At 42.5% G+C, this 22,342-nt stretch overlaps 1 protein-coding gene across 1 annotated transcript in view; it reads left to right on the plus strand.

Annotated features, from left to right (window-relative positions):
* The window catches only part of TMEM255B (transmembrane protein 255B), a 67,771-nt gene that overhangs the window by 41,194 nt on the left and 4,235 nt on the right, over window positions 1–22,342 (plus strand). The window contains exons 5-7 of the mRNA XM_039714419.1: window positions 10,101–10,181; window positions 14,109–14,194; window positions 16,916–17,075. Coding sequence (XP_039570353.1) covers window positions 10,101–10,181; window positions 14,109–14,194; window positions 16,916–17,075 — 327 coding nt within the window. The remainder of the gene's footprint in view (window positions 1–10,100; window positions 10,182–14,108; window positions 14,195–16,915; window positions 17,076–22,342) is intronic.

Genomic DNA, 22,342 nt, shown 5'->3' on the forward strand with positions numbered 1-22,342 from the left:
TGGGTTGTTTCAGTATAGCAGACAAAATAGGCAGGGTCTCTAGGCTGGAGTGCAGCATTTCTGGAAGAAGATTAGCTCTTAAATTCATGCAAGGCAGATGTAGAAGCGCAAGAAGGGTAAGACAGAAGAGCAGTCTGCAGTGGCATTGCTCTCATGGCGTGACCTCACCCAAAGAATGTAACCAGATACCCTGGCGGCTGCCTCTGAAGTGCTTAAACAGCTCTGGGATGTATATTTGCACCAGGGAATCGCTAAAGTGCAGTAGTTACAGTAGCAGTATGGCATGGACAGAGGCATGTCTCTGTCTCACTCTGCTTTGCTCTGAAGCATTTGATCAAGTGTACATTTGGGAGCCCTTGACTCCTAAGGCATGGGCAATATGTGTAGAAACTGAATTAACACACACTAGCTATGTCTGCAGCTTAGGCAAAAAGAGCACTAGGAAACCTAATTCTAGGCCTTAAAGTTTATTAATATACTTTCCTAATTTTTGGATAAATTTTGAAAAAAATACATTTGAAAACATTCTATTCCTGATGGCCCATTGCAACCCTTGGCAGTAGCATGGCCTTGGGGCTGGGCTGCTGCACTCAAACAGGACTGTGGCAGTCCAGAAATGGCTCACTTTTTTTTTTTTTTTTTTTTTTTTTTAGCACTTGCCCTTCCAAATCCCACCCAGCATGCCCTGTGCACACCCTGACAGCCTGGGACTTCCCATGTCAATGGTCAACATGATGGTATTAAGAGTGCAAAACATCAGAAAAAGTAGGGAACAATCACTGGTATCACAGAGGAGGAAAACAGCTGAAATGAAGAAATGGAAAGGCCTGGTGGCCCACTTGATGAAGTGAAACTGAACTGACACATTTGGATTCAAAAGCTGATTATGACCTTGGTGGCTATGTTAATAATTCCAGAAAACTGTCTTATTGCATGGTCAAAAGGTGAAATAGGAAGGGATTATCATAGAATGGTAGAATTGTTTAGGTTGGAAAAGGCCTTTAAGATGATCAAGTTCAATGTAAACTTAATACTGCCAAATCCAGTAGTAGAGTTAATTTTCTGACCGTAACTGTACTTTCCCAACTTCCTTAATTTAAAAAAAAAGAATTGTTTGTTTGTTTTTGTTTTACAATTTCTGCCTTTTAATCCTCTCTCCATGATGTCCGTAACTTTATTTTCTAGCACCTGGACTTCCTTTCAGGGTCACAGTGGTTTTTAAACCTGAGGTTTTATAGCAACCACAGGATTCCAGATATCTGCCAGCCAAATGCTTACAGCCAATTTATTTTGTGGGTTGAATTTCTTTGTGAATAAGAGAGGTGGATATGCAATGGCAGCCTCTTCAGAATCCCTGGCACTGACTGAAAGAGCACATCCTGGCAGAGGGCAGGAGCTGATGCCTGGCATTTCCATAAGAGCTGTCCCAGATATTGAAGGGAGGGAAGAGAAGCCCACTGAGCCCCATGGTGGTGGTGGGCAGCCACTGGCCTGTCCAAGGAGGCAACATTTCCTGTGGGAGCTCATGATCTGTCCTGCCCAGAGGCTCTGGGCACACAGTGAGCAGTGACTCCTCTCTTCCTCTGTCCAGCTGCTGTCTGAAATAGAGAGGTTTGAAAATAATAGTATTAGTTACAGAAATAAGTTTTAATGAGGCATGTGAGGAATACTATGTTAATAACTATATGTAAACAAATAGTTTACAAAACAAACTGTATGTAACTATATGTATACAAAAATTTCATATCTCATGAATTTTGAGTAAGGCATTCTGTTGGACTACCAGGTAGTTAAAGATTCCTTAACAACACAGGAGAAGATACTGGTCTTTAGGAAACTAGCAATTTTTAAATTGTTATTTTAATTAGTTAGTTTTCTAGCAGTTGATGGGGGTTCAGTAATTGGAAATATGGATTGGAGATTGCAGGGGGTATTGTTTCTTCTTTTTCCATGTAGCAGAGAAATTATGCAAGATAAATTGTTCTCTGAAAGCCATTTCTTCTTCAGAAATTACAAACTGAAAACTGAATTGCAGGTTTATCTGCCAGTGAATAAAAGCCCAAAACACTTTTGAGAAAAACTCACCCTTGTTTCTGATTCTGGATGGGTATGGTCATGTGCTCTATGTGGGAGTCACAAGGCTGGGGAGCAAGCTAAGCTATGAAATGTTTTGTTCTTCAAAGCTGATGCCCCCTCACTGCAGTGTTGATGATACTGGCCTTGGACTCAGAAGTTCCTAATATCAAACTCACCAGAGCCAATATGGAAACCGTTCATAAATATTTTTCTTTAATTGACATATTTCATTTGTTTGTGATTGAAAGCAATTTTTGTATTAATCACTCCTGTGAATCCCTAGGATTTTCTAGCAGTCTTCTTCAGGGGAAACCCTTCTCATTGGGAATGCTGTTGAAAAAGATGGAGAAATAGCCCTTGGTCAGAGAGAGACAGGAATTACAAAAGACCTGTAGCATTTCCTCTCATTGTTTGTACAGGGTAGGATCCAACCAACTTTAGCTTGGGCCCCCAGACAGTGATCCAGTCTGTCTGCTTTCCCAGGCTCCTAATATGCTGGCCCCTACTTTTAGGAGCTTCTTTTTCTTTGGTCTGAAAGCTCGCAGATTTGTATGCTCCCATGTGCCATGTGCTGTCAGCCAGTGTGGGGCAGACACAGATACCTGTGCTCCATCTAGCCCTCCAGAGAATCATCAAAGCTAATTACCAATAACTTCTATTTGTTCATATTTGCATGCCTGTTTTGAGAAAGTTAGCAGAGAGTGTAATCTTGAAGGGAATGATAATCTCCAGAACACCTAGCTGTTGGCACAAGGCTGAGCTGGCACTGAAGGGTGATGTTTCAGTTTGTTTTTAGGATTAAACTTGAAAAATCTTGGCAGTTATCCCCCTCCTATTCATTGCTAGCTTTGCTGTAGATGAAAACAACTAAAAACAGAGAATTAAAACTTGACGCTAGTGAGACACTGAAAACATTATTCTGGTTTTGGACCCCTCAATTTTATCTGTATTCATCTCTTTCATGTGACATGGATGGTTCCTTGCTCCCCAGGCCAACTGGCATGGTGAAGCCCACGTCCTCACTCTCAGAGTCTCTTGGAATGTAAATGGCAATGTCCAAATTACTGACTGGGAATGGTTCTTGGCCCATACTAATTTACAAACCATGCCCAGAAAATATTTTGGAAGAATGATAGTTTGCCCAAGCCAAAGCCATCACCAGCAAGCACAGTTCTAATAATTTAATGGGCTTGATGCTCGAGTTTCAGCCTTGGGAACATTCCCTGGCACTGATCAATCTGCACCTCTCTTGATGCAGCTATGGCAGCTAAGAATAAATAAATACTGTAATTGGAAAAAAATAGACCTCACTGTATAATTATTTCAATAAATTATTAGCCATGTTTTGTACAGTATGGCATACATTTCACTCAATACAGTTTAAGTTATATCTCCTTTTTCTGAAAATGAATTTACACATAAGGGAGATGGAATTTTCCCTATGTTATCCAAAATATATCTGTTCTCCAAGGAAACAAAAACTGGCATAGAAAAAGCTTCTTTCCATACCTCAGCCTAGAGCCCTTCAACTGCCCCACAGTCATTTTATCAAATCCACCAAAGATACTGTTAAAAGAATACTTTTCTTATACAAAAAATGTACTGCAATGCTCCCACCATCAAAGAGAATGTAGGGTTTCTATTGGATGATCTTGAAATAAAGAAATCAGCCAAACCAAAACCCTCTATATTTGGACCAAATCTTCTCTTCCTTGGCATAAAGCTTTCCTTCTTGTCCACCTGTCACTCTCAGGTTTTAATACACATATTAGAAAACTACTGAAGTAAAAAATTCAAGAAGAGGGAAAGCTACAGTTTGCCTTGTAGGGTTCAAGGCTGAGCAGTTCTGATTTGTCTGAAATTAAAGGGAAGTATTGGGTATCCTGGGTTTTGAGGGTTTTTTGACACATCTGAAAATTTTTAAACTTAGCTTGATGGCATTCTGACTGTATCCACTCAGCATACTCAAACACACTCAAATGTAGTTAGCTAAGAATTATTTTTTCCAGTGCTCAGAAGGATTGAATAAAACCTGTCGGTTTTTCATTTGTATCAATAAATAAACAAACCCAAGAATACAACTATTTTTTAATAGAGAATTCCTCCTCTTTTTACATATTTTATTCTCTGTGTATATCAGCAGAGCTTTAACCAGCAGAACTTTCCCATCTGCCCATTTCCACTTAAAGGGACTTACTGAAAGAGACAGAGAAAGGGAATGCATTATTTATTATATATTAATATTACACATTAGTGGGAGATATTGCACAGCTCTGTCTCAGTAATAGTGGTTGAGGAAGTTCTTGGTATCAAGTGATACTAAATTAGTTAAAAGAATATTGTTGCTATATACTTTAGAGTTACTCTTAATAGAAATGTATATGTATACATACACACACATTTATAGTATTTAAAAGTAGCTCTGTCTCAACCACTATTGCTATGAGCAGTAGAATCAAGGACTGTAGGTATATACTATATTCATACACAATCTGTTGTGAGCAATGTGAAGTATTTTAAGACCAGTCTGTCAGGAAAACTTTTATAGCTTTAAAGTATGTCTCAATTGCCTTTGGTAAGAGACACTGCTATAAAGTCCAGTGGGTGCTTATGTGGTGTTACATACTGTTGGATAACTTTTAAGCACTTTTTAATATCTATGTGGTGCCTTATTCATATAAACACCTTAGCAGACAGACAGACAGACCACAGCACCTCTGTAGCACGAAAATGGAAGCTTTTACCAATGCAACATTTTCGCATCCCCAGGGTACCTTTACTTAAAAGCTGTGTGCTTTAGGTGTTAAATTCTTTAGGTGTCTGGACAAGGCCAATGTTATCTAATTTTTGTTATTTTTGCACACTTGATCATCACTAATTTATTTCATTTCACATGGGGATGCATTTAGAGAATGGACCGAATGCAGAAGACTGTCTGTACTGGTGCAGCAGGCTTGCTGTTCAAAATTAGGTGCATGAAGGAAGGTATTTGTTTGCCATGATTGTGCAATAAAATGTAATAACTCTATTCACTGTGGTCACTTCCAAGCCACAGCTCTGACCTTTTGCTGCACAGCAATATCAAGCCATAATAGTATGGATTAATCAATCACCTCTTTCCCCAGAGAACAGTGCTGCCTCCAGTCACAAGCACACTTGGATGAAAAGCGTGCTTGTCTTCTCCATTGAAGACCAAACCAATAAAAGGACCAATTTCTTTTTTAAGAGGAAGAAAGTGTAAGAGGTAGAAAAACTGTGTAAGCCAAGAGATCAGGGCCAAAGTGAGGATCTTCCTGTACTTGATGGAGGGAGATTAGACAGCTCTCTCACTGCCTTTAAGAATATATAGAGGTGTTTGAGGGGAGTATCTTAGCATTCAGGGTCACACTCAGCCTCACAGTATGATGTGGTGCTGTCACTCATCAGCAACCTGCAGTAAGATGTGAATGACCCAAAGGTAAGGCCAGGGAGCATCTGTCTCCAGGTCCTAAACTCATAATCTATGATACTTCAAGAAAACTTGTTAGTCTGCTCATAGCCTGACATAGACTCTGACCCTCTTCACAGAATCAGAGTTGCTGAGACTGGGCAGAACCTCTGGAGATTTCTAATCCAACCACCTGTGCTTAGAGCAGTGTCAGCTAGCCAAGGTGGCTCAGAACTGTGTCCAGTTTGAGTATCTCCAAGGATGGAGACTCCACAACCACTCTGGGAAACTCGTTCTAGTGTTTAATCACCCACAGAATAAAAAAGGTTTCTTCCTATGTTTAAATGGAATTTCCCATATTTCAGTTTGTGCCCACTGCATCTTGTCATTTTTCGGGACATTACTGAGAGAAATGTGGCTCCATCTTCTTCACTTCCCATCAAGTATTGATCCATATTGATAAGGTACATGGGAACTTTCTCTTGCCTAGGCTGAACAGTCCCAACTCTGCTTCTCTTGTGACAGATACTCCACTCTGTTAATTCACAGACCATGTCTGTGGTCTCTATCATACTGGGGAGCCCAGCACTTTACCCACTTTACCCAGATGTGTCTCACCAGTGTTAAAGAGGAAGGATCACCTTCCTGAGCCTGCTGGTGGTGCTCTTTGTAATGCAGTCATGAATACTGCTGGCTTTTCTTGCCACAAGGATACATTGCTGGCTCATGTTTAACTTGCTACCCACCAGGACCCTCTGTAAAGCTGCTCTCCAGACAGCCAGGCCCCACTCTTTTCTGGTGCATGGGATTATTCCTCCCCAGGTGCAGGATTTGACATTTCCCTGTACTGTACTTGTTGAGGTTCCTGTGGGCCATTTCTCCAGCCCAGGTCTCTGAATAATGACACTGTCCTGTGGTGTTTCAGCTACTCATCCCAGTTTTGTATCCTCTGCCAGCTAGCACTCTACCCATCACCCAGTTCAGTAATTGAGGTGCTACACAATATTGTCCTAGCATTGACCCCTGGGGTAGACAACTATCAAATCACCTCCAGCTGGACTTCATGTCAGTGCTCCCAGCACTATGACCTCAGCAGTTCTGCCAGCTTTCAGTCCACCTCACTCTCCAGTTAATTAGCCCTTATTTCATCACCTTTTCTGTGAGAATGAGAGACTGCCAGAGGAATTAGCGAAGATAAAGATCCAGAAGCAAGTGAGTAAGAAGCTCCACTCATCCACCAAGCTAGTCACATTCTTGTAGAAGGTCAACAGGTGGGTCAGACATGACTCTCCCTTTGTAAATCCGTGCTGACTACTCCAAATTGCCTTCATGTCCTTGAGATGTTTGGAAATAGTTTCCAAGATTATTTGCTCCATCCCTTCCCATCAGGGTGTATGTCTTTCTTGTCATCCTTGAAGACAGGATGTATCTCCAGTCTGCTTAAAGGTTCTCTAAACTGATCCCCCTTTAGCAAGGGTAATTCTTTCTTATGCCAATTTTTTCCATTGGTCTCCACTGTGGACCAAGGCAAAGAAGGCACTGAATACTTTGATCTTTACCATGTCTTTGTACTATGTTGTTTGCCTTATTCAGTAATGTGCACATATTTTCCTGATTTCCCTTTTGCTGCTAATACACCCAATAGAAGCTCTTCTTCCTGCCCTTTGCAACCCTTGCTGGACTGAATTCCAAGAGAGCTTTGGCTTTCCTATACCCCATTCATGCATTCTCATATAATTTTTCTATTTTCCTTCCTGGTGATTTGTCCTTTATTGCACTTCTTGTAGACTTCCTTTTCATGCCCAAGATACATCTGGAACTCCTTGTTTATCCACACAGGCCTCATGCTGCCTTTGCTTGATTTCCTGTTAGAGAGGATGAACTGTTTCTCATTTTGGAGGAGATGAACTTTGAATATCAACTCACTTTCCTGGGCTTCATTGCTTTCCAGGATGGTATCCCATATGATTCTTCCAAACAAATCACTGAATAAGCCAAAGTCTCCTTTCTTCAAGTCCAGAGTGGGAATCGTGCTTCATCCTCTCCAGATTTCATAACATTAGGGAAAAGGCTGCCCTTGACATTCACATCCCTGAGCAATCCTTCCTTGTTTGTAACTATGAAGTCCAGCAGAGCTCCTCTCCTTGTCACCTCCTTGTTCTGGCAGAGGAACTGCAATCCTCTTAGACCTCCCAACCAGATCTGTCCCTGGAAGTCATGGTTAAAGGCTAATGCTTTCCCAGGGCTGTGGAAGAATGTTGACCTAGTTCAAGACATGGCATGCTGTTCGTGTGGTATTTGCTTTTCCTCTAGAGAAGAAGAGTTACTGAAGCTTTTTTCCTTACGCTTGTGTAGTATAAATAAATATTTTTGGATGCAGGAAGCTAACCTTTCTCTAAACCCTGGAGAGCTGGTGTCCAAACTTGCTTAAGTTTGCTGGAGTAGTCAGAAAGGCAAACAAGCTGATGGAGGAGCTTTATCCATTGATCTCTCTGCATTCCTGCCTAGCTCTGCATTTTAACTAATTATGTATTTTGGATCAGCAGATTTATATGGTTCACACTTCATTATCCAACAAGCAAAGACTACTCTGCTTGCGAGCTGAAGTAGTGCAGATCTTTGTGCAAAATCTGGGTTATTCCTGGATGGATTTTAAAGCTTTAAAATGCAGTATAAGTTAATCAGTGAAGATTTCTGCTAACAACTTAAATAGTCTTTTGCTTGTAAGTTGGCATGGAAAGAGGGGATGGCAGATAGTGGGTTTGCATCTTCTGTCTTGGATCTGGTCTGACTGACTTACTGAGGATCAATGAGCACTTGAGTGCTTCCACAGAATCACAGAATCATGAGGTTGGAAGAGACCTTCAAGATCATCAGTCCAACCCATGCCCCAACACCTCAATTAAATCATGGCACTGAGTGCCACATCCAGTCTTTTTTTAAACACATCCAGGGATGGTGACTCCACCACCTTCTTGGGCAGACCATTCCAGAACTTTATCACTTTTTCCATAAAATACTTTTTCCTAATACCTAACCTATATTTCCCTTGGTGCAGCTTAAGGCTGTGTCCTCTCATTCTGTCAGCTGCTGCCTGGAGAAAGACACCAACCCCCACCTGAGCACAGCCACCTTTCAGGGAGTTGCAGGGAGTGATAAGGTCACCCCTGAGTCTCCTTTTCTCCAGGCTAAACACCCCCAGCTCCCTCAGCCGTTCCTCACAGGGTTTGTGTTCCCAACCCCTCACCAGCCTCGTTGCCTCCTCTGGATGTACTCGAGTGTCTCAAGGTCCTTCCCAAACTGAGGGGCCAGAGCTGGACACAGCACTCAAGGTGTGGCCTCACCAGTGCCAAGTACAGCGGAAGGAGGGTGACCTCCCTGCTCCTGCTGGCCACACTGTTCCTGATCCAGGCCAGGATGCCCTTGGCCTTCTTGGCCACCAGGCCACACTGCTGGCTCATGTTCAGCTGCTGTCACCAGCACCCCCAGGTCCCTTTCTGCCTGGGCACTGCCCAGTCACAGCATCCCTGTAACACTGCAGGGGGTTTGTGACCAAAATGCAGGACTCAGCACTGGGACTTGTTAAACTTCATCCTATTGGACTCTGCCCATCCATCCAAACATTCCTGGTCTCTCTGCAGAGCCCTCCTACCTTCCAACAGACTGACACACGCTCCCAGCTCTTCACACCTTTGAAGGCACAGACCAGGACTAGATAAGTGAAGGAAAGTTGAAAAAGGTGGTTTTTTTCAAACATAAGGAATTCCAACACTGCTTTGGGATAGATATTGGATCACAGAGGACTCAAGTTGTCAAATCCTCCCAAAATAAATATGGTCTAGTCCTGAAACTGACTGAGGTATGCACCCTCCAGGCTGCAAAGTGGCTGTTTGCCAAGGTCAGAAGAACACATTTTCCATCTGGCCAAGGATATTTAATTTTGTTCTTCCTTTATATCAGTTTGTGGGAACTGTTACAAGCAAAATATGAAATATGAGCAGTGAATGCATCTTTTGCAATAGCATAATGGAAAATAAGGCAAAACCAAACAATGTAAATTGCTTTCTCTTTATGCCTTAATTTCTTCATTATTCTTTTTTTTTTACTTCTGGGGTTTGAGGTGTGTTTTATAAGTGGATTACTCAAACTATTATCTATGTTACTTTGTTTTCATGGACATTGTTGAAATTCTTTAAAAAGGAAGTCCCATATCTTGAAAACAACCTGCAGAATTAATCTTGGTTCTTAGGTAAGAAACTGTACCAGAAAAAAAGAATGACTGGACCATTGTCAGAGCAGTAATATTTGACGTTGAGCGTGGTTAGATGACGTCAAGTGGTTAAATGCCAGAGGTGATGTCTTTTAGAGAAAAATAGATGATACTCTCATAGCTTAGTGGTGGAGTGAGGATGGAAAATGAAACCCTGAGGAGAGCCATTCCAAAAGGAAAGTCAGCACAGGAGGTGTGGGCCTTTTACCCAAGTGGTGCAATTGCTTCAGCTCCACAGAGCTGTAAGCGTCTGCACGGGGACATGGGACATAGCGCCTTCCACTTCCTCCAAACCAATCACTTTTTTGGCTGTTTTTCTTTTTACAGGAACCCCGACCTCTGTATAACAAAAGATGCCAGTTTTATTCAAGTGGAATAGGATTCCTGTATGATGCCTACCAGACTGAGGTAAACAAACTCACCTCATCATGTGTTCATTTCTGCTGTGCTGGGGAGGAGCAAGGGAGATGTTTGAGAGCATGTTCATGCATGTAGATCATGGGTAGATAGAAATGCCATTGTTTTTCTCCCTCAAGTGACTGCCTGCTTGTCCAAGCTTCTGACGATTTAAAATCACCAGTCAGTGCAGTTTTGAGTCATCATCAGTGTTTGTATCCAGTATTTTACTCTGGGGTTGGAATGATTCCTAGTCCATCCATGCTATAGAATAACTGTCTGGAATGTGTTTGTCACATTGGCATCTTCCTCTAAGAAGGCTTTTGTAGACTCCAAATGGAATAGGAAATATCTAAATTAATCCATTTGTATCATCCAGAAGACTTCAGATCTCTGGATTTATCCAGCAGAGGTAAAAAAACATTAGTATTTGAATGCAGCATTTTTATTATCTCAATGACATTAACATGGTCAAGAAAGTGCCCATATCCAAATGGCCAGCTTCCTGAGAAGTCCAGATTTAGTTTCTTTTCCTATTTTATTACTGAGGTAAATTGGTGGGAGTGAATATAAAAGCAAAATGGAGAACAGCTAAACAGTGGTATAACTTTTAGTTTTTCATCACCGTTCCTGCTGTGGCTAACAAAAGGTGTATGGGGAATGGTACCACTAATATTTCTAGAAAGCTTAGCAAAGTATACTGCCAGGTTAAGCAGCTCCTTAAGTCTTGCTGCTAGGGCATTCTGCTGCTGATTCCAGAAAATGTATGGCAAAAATATTTCACTGATCTCATGTAAAAGACCGACCCAGACAAACTTCTTAAGTGTGACAACACCCTTTCCTGTAAGATTTACTCCTTCCTCTTCAAAGTGTGCATGCACACTCAGACTCAGACATGGCCTGAGAAATGCTTCTGATTCCTGTAATGAGAATGTGGTTGGCGTCCCACTGACCACAATTCCTTGCAGGTGACCCCAGCTTCAGGCTTCTGGCCAGATGGTTTTCCACAGCTCTGCTGGTTCTGGGAATGTCTAAACTTGGGCCACCCAGAGCTCTTTCCTCTATTCTGGAAAAAAACCAAACCCCATATCTTTTAGAAGCGTAGGTAGTTTCTAATAACATTCTTGTCTGGTTGTTCACTGATTTAGAGTCAGTGTATACTAACTCAGAGTTAAGAATTCATAGCATTTATACTTAGCTTTTGCTTTTCCAAAGGTTGCGAGGTAGTGAGCAGGGGGCATGCTCTGCATGCCAGGCAAACACTTAACTAGGAAAGCAGATTGTTTACTGACTGCGAGTTTCCTTTTGATTGACATCTCTCACCTGTAAATCATCTCTAGCTCATTTGGTCTGCCTGTTTCAGTTCTCTTTGCTCAAAGCAGAAAGAATTTGATTTACTGGCAATTACCATTACAGAAGAACATATCTTCAATTGGTGTTGAGGAGAGAATAAATCACAAACAAATGTCCAGGACATGAAAAAGCTGTGTGTCTGGTCACTGAAATGAAATAATAGGTCTTGACATGCAGAACACCCACAAACGGCCTGTTTCCACCACCCTTGCTCACACCACACACTAATTTGTTTATTTTGGTTTATTCACTGTTCTCCTAAAAAGGAGTGTCTTGTGCTATGCATGTTTTAAAAATGCAGTGATAAAAATAGATAACTACAGTAACTTCCTTGGCCAATAATATGTGTCTGGTAGTGTAGAAGCAGCCAAAAACATGTTTAAGGTCATGCTGATCTCCCTGTTTTGTACTTCTAGCCTTCTCCATTAAAATAGGCAGGCTGACTTTATTATTGCTTGGAGAGGGAAAACGACTTTTATTTCCTATCAGAAGTGGTCCCCAAACCATGTATCAGAACAAACCATGCATCAGAACAAACCATAAATCAGAACAAACCATGCATCAGAACAAACCACTTCTTTGCAGCCCATTCCATCTTATAAAGCCCTCTCATCCCAATCATGCATGTGTAATGGGAAAGGGTTGTTTTAATTCTGTGGGTCCTGGGCCATTTTCACTGCATACAGGAGGTCAAAACCAAAGTCTGAAGATCCACTGAATGCAAAAGTATAGGGTATCCCACAAAATGGCTGAGGGATTTGCTCCAGGCTGTGCTCCAGATTGGTTTTCAACCTGCTTTGAGAAGTAGCCATGTGGGATGGTTCAGTCACTGCCTTGCTTAAGCTGTCAGTCAGTAAGTGCTCCTCTTCTGCAGAGCAATGGTGGTGAAACAAGGTCCTGTCTCAGGGTGAGATGTCCTTGTGACAAGTGGGATGTGTCTCATCCAAATGGATGAGCTCAAACTGTGAGCTCCATTTCCAGATTGCAACATAGACTGAGACTGTCCTTTTATAACCTATCATTTTGGGATAGAAGAGCTGGTTTGTATGAGACACTAACCACAGGTACAGCCTTGTCCTGAGCAACAAAGCAATCCCAAGGAATCATTTAAATCTTCTTCTAACATTCGTTTTGTCACCCATCTTCCACTTCTTGCTCAAATCCTGCTAAGGACAAGTGTGGCAAGTTGGAGACCAGTTGTGAGATGAACTTGCTCTGTTGCTGAATGTGTGTGCTTAAGGCTTTCCCTTTTTTCTGGGAATAAGCATGTGAGGAGTATAGGCTTATCAACAGTGACAGTTTTCAAACTAAAAGGATACACAGATCCAGGACTTAGGAACTTAGAAACATCTAGTTTAACATCTCTTGTGGACACTATTCCATAGAGTAACACATTCGTGGCTAAGTCAGAGCTGTCTGATAAACTTATCAAAAGCAGGCATGTATTCCTAAACGTGCTCCTTCTACTTTTTCATTATGAAGAGTTTTCCATTCAGTAATATATTTTAATTGCATTTTGTGAACAAAATAGTTCTCAGTGGTTACAGAGATTTTTTTTCTATCAAATAAAAGCTGTAGAAAGAATGTATTTTCTGACTGCTAGCTTTTAAAACCTGACAGCTCTCCTGGATTTCAAAGTCAATAAGCTAAAACTCTCAGGGAAAAAAAAAACAAAACAAAAACCTTATATATAAAGTATTTAAATTGGTCTGTAGTGCCAAATACAAGTGATTAATGCTTACCATACTTAAGGAGTCATTAAAATGATTTTGTGTATGGATGGAGAGTGGCTTACGTGTGCCTGCCTTTATTGTTCTAACATCTGTCCATCCCTGCAATTCCTCCTCACATAAATAAACCTTTTCAGTTTTGAATTCAAGAGCTTGCAATAAATGGGACTTATTTGCTGGAGTGCTTGGATCTTTTCCGAATTATTCTGTTTGTGGATTTGAAGATTATTCTTGCTGTTGTTCATAATTACTTCCTTCTTCAGGAAGGTTTCACTGAAAGGGGAGAGCTCCCATTTATTGGAAGCTGTTCAGATAAATTGGCTCCCTTGCCATTTCCCCACTATAACAGACTGGTTCTCTTACTCACTCCAGTGTTTGCTGTAGTGTATCTCTCCAGACCCACAGTCAGCTTGTCACAGCTGCAGAGATCTGAGTCCCCTGGCTGCACACTCTGGGTCTCAGCAGAATAGCACCAGGCCATGCAGCAGCAAAGTGCTTGAAAACTCTGGCAGCCCTGGCTGCAGGCTGGTCCTGGGAGCTCTGGGCTCCATAGTGAAAATTCCCTCAGTCTCAGGCTCCTGTGAGCTCAGGGATGACCTTCTGGCTTCCAGTCATGAATTTTGGAATCTCAGGATCTTTCTGCACAAGTAATACAACATGGCAATGTTGTAGTAGTTGGTTGTTGTTATTGTTTGTTTGGGTTTTTTATGGTTTTGGTGGGTTTTTTTGTTTTGTTTTTGTTTTTTGTTTGTTTGGTTGGGTTTTTTTTTTTTTTTTTTTTGTGGTCAGTACAGTAGGATGATTCACACAACCCTGAAACATTGAGCATAAAAGTAAGTTTCTGTTTTTTTGGCAGGTTACATGTCATACCTTAAACAGCAAGTGCCAGCTGAAAGTGAAGAGTAACACATGCTATTGCTGTGATCTCTACAACTGTGAGAAGTAAGTACCTGTGTGCATTCTGTGGCCTCTGAAAAATTCTTGGTTGGTTGTCCTTACTTGTAACTGGTAGGGCCTGAAGAAGTAACACAGGGAGCTTGTGTGCTGAGAAATCCAGTTCCTCTGCAACTGAAGTCCTGATGCCAGCACAAAGTATGTCAGGAGTTGTTCATTAGTGTTGGGATTATTTCAGTTTCTTTTTCTTTGAATATGTCCATAAGTTTTTTGCTGTGTGATCAAAACTGATCACTCAGTTACATCCCTGTTCAGATATACTGTTGGTCTGGCAATGCATTTTTCCCATTAGATTTACTGAATCTTCTGCTTGGCTCACCCTTTGCACATGTCACTGTCATTAAATAACAGAATGGTTTGGGTTGGAAGGGACCTTCAAGACCATCTGGTTCCAACTCCCCTGCCATGGGCTGGGATACCTTCCACTGGTCCAGGCTGCTCAGAGCCTCATCCCATCTGGCCTTGAACACTTCCACTAATGGGACATTCACAACTTCTCTGGGCCATCTGTTCCAGTGTCTCACCACCCTCACACTGAGAAATTTCTTCCTAATATCTAAATCTTCCCTGGTTTTGTTTAAAACCATTCTCCCTTGTCTTATCTCTACCTGCCCTTGTGTATCATTTTGCCATGCACTCTCAAGCAACCTCTGCAACCCTCTACAGTTCAGCCACAGTCACTTTTCCTTCTTTTCCCCTCTGTATTTCTCATCTTCCTTCCTTCCTACACCTATTTTATTTTGGTTTTGCCTCCTCTTCACATGCTAGCAGCCCTGAATAACCCCAGTCCTCTGTAGGACTTGGCTTGTATGATGCCAGACATAAACATTTTAGGCATAAGGAAACAAGGTGGCAACAATTGAGTTTAACACAAGGCTTCTGCATGAAAAAGTAGCTTTTAGCAAGATGATATCTCAACTAGGGAAGTAAAAGAACATTTGGGACTAGAGGGAAGTGATTTATGCAAATGGGAGACACAAAGTGAATGAAGGTCTATGAAATGAATTAAAATCCTATGTAGAGTCTTGGGAAAGGTAGACACTGCTGAACTTTGGTATCTTTTTTATGACAGCCAGGTGATGGAACATTATATTTGCAATGCAGTATGTGAGAATGCTACCTCTGTGGTACACAGGCTAATGCCTGCATGTTAACACTGAACTAAACAGCTCAACTCAACACAGAAAAGAACAGGGCTGTTAAAAGGGTGAAAGTATCTGGAGTTGTCAAAAAAAGTGACTGAAACTGTTGCTTAAAGTATGAAGTAACTACAAGGAGAGATCAGGCCTATTTCCCTTTCATATGGAGATCCTCAGTGCTATTTTTCTAAGACATTGAGTTTGTTTGAAACACTTGGGACTGTTCACTGGTGTGATGTTATTCAATGATATATTAAATGTGTGTGTTCTGCTATTGTCAACATTCTACAGTGGACAGCAAGATCTTATGGCACTGGCATGGACAAATCCAGGGTAAATAAGCAATCATGCTGCTCTGGAGACTTGGCAATTCCAGTTCACAGGATGGCTAGAGAAAAGTAGGAGGAGGCACAGGCCCACAAAGTGATTTGTTGTCAGCCTAGAATGGACTGATATGAAGGCAGGATTGTAAATCCAATTTCCTCAGCCTCATGGCAGCTGAAGCTGTAGGTTCATTTAGTTAAGATGGGCTTATGGCAGGGCCCAGGTGATCTCAACAGTAGTGGTTCTTCAGTGCCAGAACCATGACCTGAAGCCACCAATTAGATGTTTCCAGAACCAACCACTGGCTTGGTTCTTCCCAGAAATGTTGTGGACTGCTCTGCAGAGCTTTCCCTAACCACACATGCACATGCTGGCCCATGCACTGGGGATGGGGGAACAGAAGAGTGAACACAAACTACCCACTTCTGGTTTCCACCATAATCTGATGGCAATTTGGCAATTTCCTAACAGTGGAAAAACAGGCTTGGCATTTAAAAAATCTTTCCAATTCAAATAGCTGCCCTAGGAGCTCATTAGTGGGCTGAAATTAGGGCAGGTACTGGAAAGAACTGCAGGAACCTGTGGTTTCAAATTTTGCAGTAGGATATTTCTGGCTTTTGGCAAGACAGTGAGGTGTAACTTCACCACATGCCTGATTTACAATAACCAATGTGGTGTAGAAATATGAACAAAGATGTCTGGATAGTACAAACCCGAGTGTAAAGACATCTTTATACTGTACTGTGCTGCATTAATTTGGAACCACAGACACCATAAACAAATGTAGCTAGCTGGCATATCTCCCTTCCTGTAGCTGAATTGATGCTTAAGCAGCTTGCCTTCTCCAGCTTTTGAGATGCCAGCAGATTTCTAGGTGAGCTGGGAAAAAAAAGCGAAGCTAAGCAAGCTTTATCTGGTAGCTAAATGGAAAGGGCAGCCTCCATATACCAAGATTATGTCTCTGTTTAGAGACTCTGAACAAAAATTAAACAGGGGTCCATGCTGGGAACCATCACCACTAACCAAACTAGGGTTGGTATTAGTTGGATTACATTTGATGCTGGCCTTAGAAGAGCCAGTTTTTCAGCAGGGCTTTCTCCAGTTCTTCTGAGCAGTTTTTGGTGGGAGCATGGGTGTACTACTTTGTCAAAGAGGAAAGCCAGCAGGAAGGAGTGAGATGCTGTAGTGCTCTTATTGTGTGTGAAACCATTCCCACGGCAGTGACATTGTCTGCCTTCTCTTTCAGTTCAGACCAGTCCTCCAGCTACTATGAATTTCTTGGTGTGAGCAGCTGTCAGGATGTGCTCCACCTGTACAGACTGTTGTGGTCCTCCACAGTCCTCAACATCATCGGCTTGTTCCTGGGGATTATCACAGCAGCCATTCTTGGGGCATTTAAAGACATGGTAAGGCTCACAGTCTTTTGCCTTATGTGAGGGCTTTCTGCTTGTTGCCATTATCAAATTAGTTAAGACCAAGGAAGTATAAATGTACAAAGGAGATGCTTTAAATGTGTTTCCTGGGTGTTGTGGGAGTCTGGGATGTTATGAGCCACCACAGAAGGTACCAAGAGTGTAACCCAGCTTCTTGTTAATAGCTCCCTTGGAGAAGATTAGAATGAAACAACACTAAATGTCACTGCTTTTAAATAAACAATGTAAGGTTTATTACACACCAAAATTTGGTAGCAAATAGGAAAACAGCTATGGAGACATTTTGGTGGTTATTATCTACAGTAATATAAGATTAACACATTGCAATATGAAAGTGCAACCATACCACCCAAGGACAAACACAAGGAGGAAGGAAGAGAGAGAGAGAGAAAGAGGACAGGAGTGTGAGGATCTCACCACCCACAAAAGAAAAGACTTGGTTGCTGCTCAGTCTTGGTCAAAGCGGTGGTCACTGACCACATCTGTCTGGTGGTGGAGAGAAATCCCCAGAGCACAGCATCTAGTGGGTCTATATTCACTCTGGTTCAGGTGGGAATGCTCAGGTACCTCCCACTAGGTGGGGAGCTTAACATAATAATGTGAATTATGGGATGCTTTGGGAATCCTTGGCACTTTCTAAAACAGCATAGCTGCCCATCCTAACAGCAGTTGACTCAGTTATGTCCCATCAGTAGAGATAAAGACGCTGAGGCCACAGGTAAATGTCCTGAATTCCCTGGGGAGGAGGAGGGGAACCCCACACAGCCCAGTGGTTTGTGCTAGAGAGCACAAATTATCATGACAATGGGAACAATCAATCTCCACAGGATCTAGCTCCTATCTCACTGCCCATCATTCACCCTGTGCCTTGTCAGATCAGAGGTTTAGCCATTACACACCCAAAAGTTCACCTCCTCCAGCTCAGCTGAGCCCCTTGGGGTCTCAGCCAGTGGGGGAATGTTTTGAGTCATCGATTCAGACTCTCTCATGGATTTATATCTTTAGGCAAAGCTGTTGCCAGCTGTTCACAGCTAAGTGGGTCAAGCCTGGTCAAATACATGAATGGAAGAAAAATACCACAACAAATGCTGGCAATTCACTTAGTGGCATATTTTTTTCCCTTCTAATTTATCACTGATATGAGTGGCCACTAATGTGGGTCTGCACGCAGTCTGATGATGCTAGTTTGTAGCTAACATGTAAATGTCAAGTCCTACGTGTGACTGCTCAGCCTTGTGTAGTTCTTTTTCCTAAGAATGGGGATGAATTCTGAAATACCGGTTAAATTTTTATTTAAACAGTTGTGCGCTTGGGACACTTCAACATCCTCTTTTGTTTCAGCAAGGAATGCCACCTGCTAACTACTCCCTGTGCCACACCACCGTGTTGTGTTGATGTGCACCACAGCATTCAGAAGAGACTGTGCTGTGAGAGGGATTCTCCAGTAAAGTCCCTCATTTGACTGGACTTATGGACACGTTAAAGGGTGAAGTTGCTGTTCCTGGGATCATCACTGTCAGTGGCCCTGTTTGCTAAAGCAGTGCCCAAAGAGCAGACCAGGGGCTCATGATTTACTAGGCTCTCAGGAGAGCAGCAGAACTCAATGGGCAGAGGCACGGAGATGGAGGTGAAATGCAGCAACCAAAGGGAGGTGTGATAGCAGCATGGGTCATCTTAGATCCATGATGTGTCTGGTCACTGTTGCAAAGAAGAAAACTGAATAGAAAGATGGGTAAAATGAAAAAAAAAGAGAAAGGGAGCAGGAAAGAGAAGGCGAGAGAGATAGCTGAGATGTACATCAGGACAGGAGGGGGAGCAGACTGGCAGGAGAGGGCTGCTCAGAACTGGCACCAGTCGGAGCAAAAGACCCATTCAGACTCGAGGCCATCAGGGCTGACAGCTCTGACCCCCCAGTGTTCCTTAAGAAGCATGCCCAGGCTATCTACAATGTGTTGGGTGCTTAAAACCATGTTTAAAGTAGAGCAGGACCATATGAATTGTTTGAAATTCACCTTTGTTAAGAGTTGCAATGTTTCCTGGAAATATTCCTCTGTCCAGCATGTAAGAAATGTGCAGCTGAGCTCTCCTTTATGCAGGGTACTCCTGCAAGGAATTGGTAACACATTGCAGCCAGCCACTGAAGGGTTGCAGCTGCCCAAAGGGAGTAGAAGCGGTTTTCCCATCTTAATTCATCCCCCTCCCTGTGAGAGGGGCAGAAGGGGAACAGAAACAACCATGAAATGAGGGGAAGAGCAGCTTGCATGTGGAGTGAAGGCAGCTCTCATCTACAGCAAGTTTTTGGGAGAGCACTGCAGCTTAGTACCCCTACGTGTTTTCTCCTGTCTGGCAGATGGGTGTGAGTGCAGCTGTGGGAAGCATGCAGAGAGCCAGCCTGAGTGCACCTAACCTGTCTTGCTCAAACCTGAGCTTACATGAGATTTGGGCTGATGCTTTGGTACAGCTCTGTGCTTTGCAGGGCCATCACTGCACTGCTCGTGAGGAGCATCAAGCCAAGGAGATGTTCCTGGGAGAACTGCAGTCTCCGTGATCTGGCACATTCCCTTGCTGGGAGGCAGAGCCTGGGTCATGGTCTGGGTCCTCTGGGTGGCATAAAACCACAGAGGGAAATCACAGCAGCAGGGGATGTGCAGCTTGACCCCAGGCTTAGCTGGAGTGAGTCTGTCAGGGCTCCAGCTAAAAGCCTCATCTGAATAAGCTGTTCAATGTCTCACTGAGTGGGAGCAGGAAAAGGATGTCATAGTTCAGGGAAAGATGAGTTTGTGTCAGTCACCTCAGCTATGCTTGTGAAAGTCTTACTAAAGCAGCAATCCAAAATGCAATGGCTGCTCCTTGCTCCTGCCTGTGCTTTTTCAGGGTTCTTTTGAGTTAGTACCAGAAATAATTTGCTAATCTGCTGCTCCCTTTCCTTACAAAAGGAGTAAGTCTTGGGGGAAGACAGGGGCCAAGAAAACATCAAGTAGAAGAGGAAAAGAAAGGAGCATGGGACAGAAAGAAAAAGAGAAACAAAACCCCACCCTTTAAAGTATGTCAGAGAACCATTTACATTGCTTTAAGATGTCAACTTCTCACATAAATGCTCACTGCCATTTTGCAGGGAGAACTGCAAAGCCCCCTGAAATGCCTCACAGCATTGCTTTGGGATTGACTTCCAGAAAACACAAGGCCAGGCTGACTAGTCAAACAAAAAACATCATGTTTATCTCTGGGGAATGCTGGCAGCCAAACCATGTTACAAAGGAGAGAGTTTGCAAAACAGTGCCCTTTCCTTTAAACCCATCATATTTCCTGGACAGAGAAAAAAGTGTTGTTTTAGTTTTTTCAGCTTTTCTTTCTTGTGACAAATTCCCTGCAGATCCTGGCACGCTCCCCTGATTTCCTTTTAAGATCTACATCATGCTTATATGGATATAGGACATGGAGGCAGTTACGTTAAAGTCACCTCTAACAAAAAACCAGATCAAGATATTACATCAAGAGATGTAGTTGAGGTACCCAAAATGATAACATACTGTGATTACTTCTTACAAAAGTTGCAGGTAAAGAATTACATGGAAAATTTCACTTGCTGATGAGGAGTTAATCTAGAAACCCTCTTCCCTGTCCTGGTGTTCATTTGATGACTTCTGGATGTTTTTCTGACACACCTTGCCAAGGAATCTGCCTGCCCTAAGTTTAGGGCTGCATTAATCTGAACTACTGATAGTCCTGAGGGGAGAATGGGGGGGTAGGAAGGGGATGCATTTTAAAATTTGTTTTAGTCTTCTTGCAGTCCTTAAAGGAATCTGAACAGATTAAACAGCATTGCTTTATCCCCTCTCCTCTTCCTTCACCCTGCTCTAAAAAGGAAAGCAAAATGAGCCCCTAATTACTGAGCTACTTGCCATGGGTTTATGTCTTAGCACTCAGGCAACTACAGGTGATGTGAAAAGAAGCTGGAGCTCAGACATAAATGCTCTGGCAGGTCTGTGTGAGGCCAGTGAGCTGGCACTGTTAGCACACCCTGGCTAGTTCATAGCTCCTTATCTCTTTGACTTGGGTGTTGGTGCATTTTAGAATGTCTCAACCCACCCGTGTATTTTAGGTGAGTAATTTAACACAGAAGAATTACTGGAATACTTGATAAAAGCATCCAACCAGCTTCAGAAACCACAAATTGTGGCTGGCCCTGGGCTGAGACCAGATAGAATGATAATAAGGTGCTTTGAATTAGTGGGTGTGGCATGGATGATTCCCCAAATTTGTCTTCTAGGACTGTTGAGATGTTCATCCTTAGCAATTAGAGAGCATTGCTCTGTGGGTGGATGGAATGTGAGAGGACTGAGAGAGGTTCTTAAGAGAAGAAGCCAAAGGGGGTCACACAGCAGCACCCAAAGAGACCCACACCAGAAATTTGGTGACAGATGCAGAACAGGCACCTATATTTCACATCTGTGGGTAAAGTTTCTTGACTCATTGATGTCAGAGGGATCTGATTTTGTCCCTCCTCTGAGGGAGGAAGGGCACTATGCACTGGCCCCAAACCTTTGGGTCTGAAGCCAGCAGGTTACCTGCTCCTCCCTGCTCCTGAGGCAGTGTCTTTTCATCTCTCCTCACCATATCCACTCAGCAGGGCAGGTAGAAAGGTGAGTACCTTGCAGATGAGAGAGTTTTGAGGAGGGTGCCTTGAAGATAAGAGACTTGCCTTCTCCCATGAAATAAGCTCTCTGTTTTGATCCCAGCCTTTTCCATACCAGCTCCTGAAATGCCAAATTTCCCCAGGAAACTAAAGCCTAGATTTTTCAGTAACCTAATGTGGTACATGAGTGACCTAGGTGATGTTTTCCATGTACAAACACAATTAATATACTTCTTTTTCAATCACAGAGAGATCTCACAGTGTCTCCAGAGGGTGCAGTAGTTTATATCTCCCACTGATAAATTTGAAAGGAAGTGAAAAAAAAAATCCTGGCTGCTGCTTTCAGTATTTGTCTGGCAACTACCATATTTTATTATTTCAGTGAAAATTCCATGCTCTCATGTGGAGGAATCTGCTAACAAAAACAAAGGAAATAAAAGAAACCACTGGATTTATCTCATGGAAATATTTCACAGAGCTCTGTTGCTCTGCTGTCCTTCACAAATTGTTATATAGCACAGGGCACAGGGTTTTAGGGTTTAACACAAACCCTCTTTCACATTCAGCTTTTGATCTTTCTTCCCGACCAAGATTTTTTAGCTGG

Source organism: Passer montanus, unplaced genomic scaffold (genome assembly GCF_014805655.1).
Source record: "Passer montanus isolate IOZ18808 unplaced genomic scaffold, ASM1480565v1 scaffold3, whole genome shotgun sequence".
In the NCBI taxonomy this organism is placed as follows: Eukaryota; Metazoa; Chordata; class Aves; order Passeriformes; family Passeridae; genus Passer; species Passer montanus.